The 2240-nt window shown below is 52.2% G+C and overlaps 1 protein-coding gene across 1 annotated transcript; it reads right to left on the bottom strand.

The window, feature by feature from the left end:
- Positions 1 to 793: 793 nt before the first annotated feature.
- On the bottom strand, positions 794 to 1767 carry LOC123042607 (heavy metal-associated isoprenylated plant protein 39). Its single transcript, XM_044465031.1, has 3 exons — positions 1660 to 1767; positions 1465 to 1537; positions 794 to 1336 (listed from the first exon to the last, which is right to left on the bottom strand). Exons 1-3 carry the CDS (start codon positions 1672 to 1674, stop codon positions 1032 to 1034), a joined length of 393 nt encoding a protein of 130 aa, XP_044320966.1. The 5' UTR covers positions 1675 to 1767; the 3' UTR covers positions 794 to 1031.
- Positions 1768 to 2240: the final 473 nt, after the last annotated feature.

Raw genomic sequence — 2240 nt, 5'->3', positions numbered from 1 at the left:
TGTTATTTTAAAGACGGTAAACATTGTTTCTTTGTTACAAATAATACAGAAATGTGATCTTTTTTTGTTGTCAAACAACTTGTCGCGTGATTTAAGAGTGTGGTTGCACCTTTAGGCTACGAAGAACCAAACTCTAATTCGACGATTTGTGTTTTTGCTAAGTCGTATTATTTTTTGTAATTGGAAGAGAAAACTTGCTTGTAGCAACTTCATCGATCATAGAACGAAGTAAAATGATCACAAAGCCAAAGTCAAACAAATAGATTAATGAGCAGATAAAACGCGCAAGGTTTCTTAGCAGCCGTCGGTAGAACACACAATTGATGTTAGTAGTTATTACCCAAAACTCAATGCTGTTAGGGCAGAGATTAAGACCTGCAGTTAACAATGCCTGTCTTGTGAGATGGATTGTTGATAATGTACCACTCATGTGCATTATGTCGTAATCATGTGTTAGGACTTATGAGCGAAGTGCCACGGGGGCTTACTCGCTGTTGCGGGAAGCACAACCACATCATTAAAGCCGGTCCAAAATATCTAAAACATGTTCGCATTTTTTTCATCGAGATCGCTGACTGGCCGAAAGTGACTCTCAGGTGGAGCACATCCAGACAGCTTCAGAGTTCAGACTTTCTGTTGGTAAATGTAAAGATGCACGAGTGACCAATCTAGCAAGCCGCCTGAATTTTTTTACGATCCCATTGTGCCTGGCTCGCTCAATCTGCTGCACCTACAGTTTATTTATTTCAGCACTTTCTTATCACCATTGGGGACTGGGGAGCACTCCATGAACTTCCTCTGAAAATCCAAGTGAGCAGTTCTATTTAATTTTTCTCCACACCTGCACTTTATAAACATTGCAGATGCATAGCCGCCGGGTCAGGGACCACCGGCGCAAAATCCTTACACGGCCTTATGTATAGCGCATGTCGCCGTCGATAACCGTGGCACGCATGATTGATCGGCAACCGGCAGGCAGCACACGGCCAGCTACAAAATGTACAGAGGTGGAAATCGGCGGCGCGCGTCGATTAGCAGATGACGCACGAGTTGGGGTCCTCCTCGCGGCTGTAGGCGAGGTGGTACGGCGGCGGCGGCGGGTACCAGTACGGAGGCGGGTACACCACCTGCTCCTTCTTCTCGCCCTCCTTCTCGCCATCCTTCTTCTCGCCCTCCTTCTTGCCGCCGTCCTTCTTCTCCTCCTTGGCCGCGCCGACGGAGATCATCTGTGCCATGGGGAACTTGCTGCGCAGCCTTTCGACGAGGACGACGGGGTCGACGGTGCCGATGACCGTCATCTTCTGGTCCTTCGTGTCCACGGCGATCTGGTCGATACCTGAGGAAGAGCGACAGTTTTCGGTGAGCCGCATGATGACAGACTGGTGCGCTACGATGAAGATCCTGGCGAGCCGCCTGCACGATCCCGACGGAACCTGAGAAGAAGGAGAAGCAGGGGACTATTACCGTGGAGACCCGAGACGACCTGCATCGCCTTCTGCTTCTGCCTCTCGTCGTGCACGTCCAGCTTCAGCACAACCTGAATTCCGCAACCGCCAAACAAGAAAACAAGATGAGCAAACATGAGCAGCAATCAAGAGCCGTACTGAAACCACAAGAGAAAGAAATCCCAATTCGGTCGACTGTAAGTAAGCAACAAACCTTCTTCTCCGCCATGGATTCGACCCGGCCGGCACTGACCGACTGACGGACGTTGGCGGGCGGGAGCGAAGGGAACCGGCGATGGGCAAGGAAGAAAGCGCGGTATGCTTTGGGGGACTGGGCCGGCGGATTCTTATAGGCGGCCAGGGCGGGCCGGCGCGTACGAACGTTCCACCGCGCAAAAAAGTCTGGGGCGGGCGGGTTGCTTTCAAAGACAAGTGTGGCGCGAAAGATGGCGCTGCGTGAGCGTGACAGCGGAGGCCAGTGGATGGCCGCACCCAGGGTTAAGGGATGATGGGTCATTGTAACCAGGGTTAGTGGAATGGTTTATTGGTGCTGATCATCGTGTGGCCTCAGGATCATCGTGTTCCTGGGGGCGGTGGGCGGTCGTCGCGTCAACGGGCCGGCCAGTGGCGCCGGGAAATGCCGCGCGGCACATTGACTGACCTTAATCGGGAGCCTGTCCTGTCGCTTATTGGCGGTTGCTTATAGTAGAAGTCTAGAGCTCGTCCCTTGTCCCTCCTGCCCGCAGATGACATCGCCATTACTGTCGCAACAGCGACGGCAAATGGCCATGCCGG

The sequence above is a fragment of the Triticum aestivum genome, chromosome 2B (assembly GCF_018294505.1).
Source record: "Triticum aestivum cultivar Chinese Spring chromosome 2B, IWGSC CS RefSeq v2.1, whole genome shotgun sequence".
Lineage (NCBI taxonomy): Eukaryota > Viridiplantae > Streptophyta > Magnoliopsida > Poales > Poaceae > Triticum > Triticum aestivum.
This window is presented reverse-complemented; position numbering and strand designations above follow the sequence as displayed.

Bases quoted from the DNA above. Each gene is read 5' to 3' on its own strand.
- LOC123042607 (XM_044465031.1), bottom strand. The intron at 1,337-1,464 runs GTAATAGTCCCC...GCTCTTCCTCAG, and splicing joins GGTCGTCTCGGGTCTCCACG to GTATCGACCAGATCGCCGTG.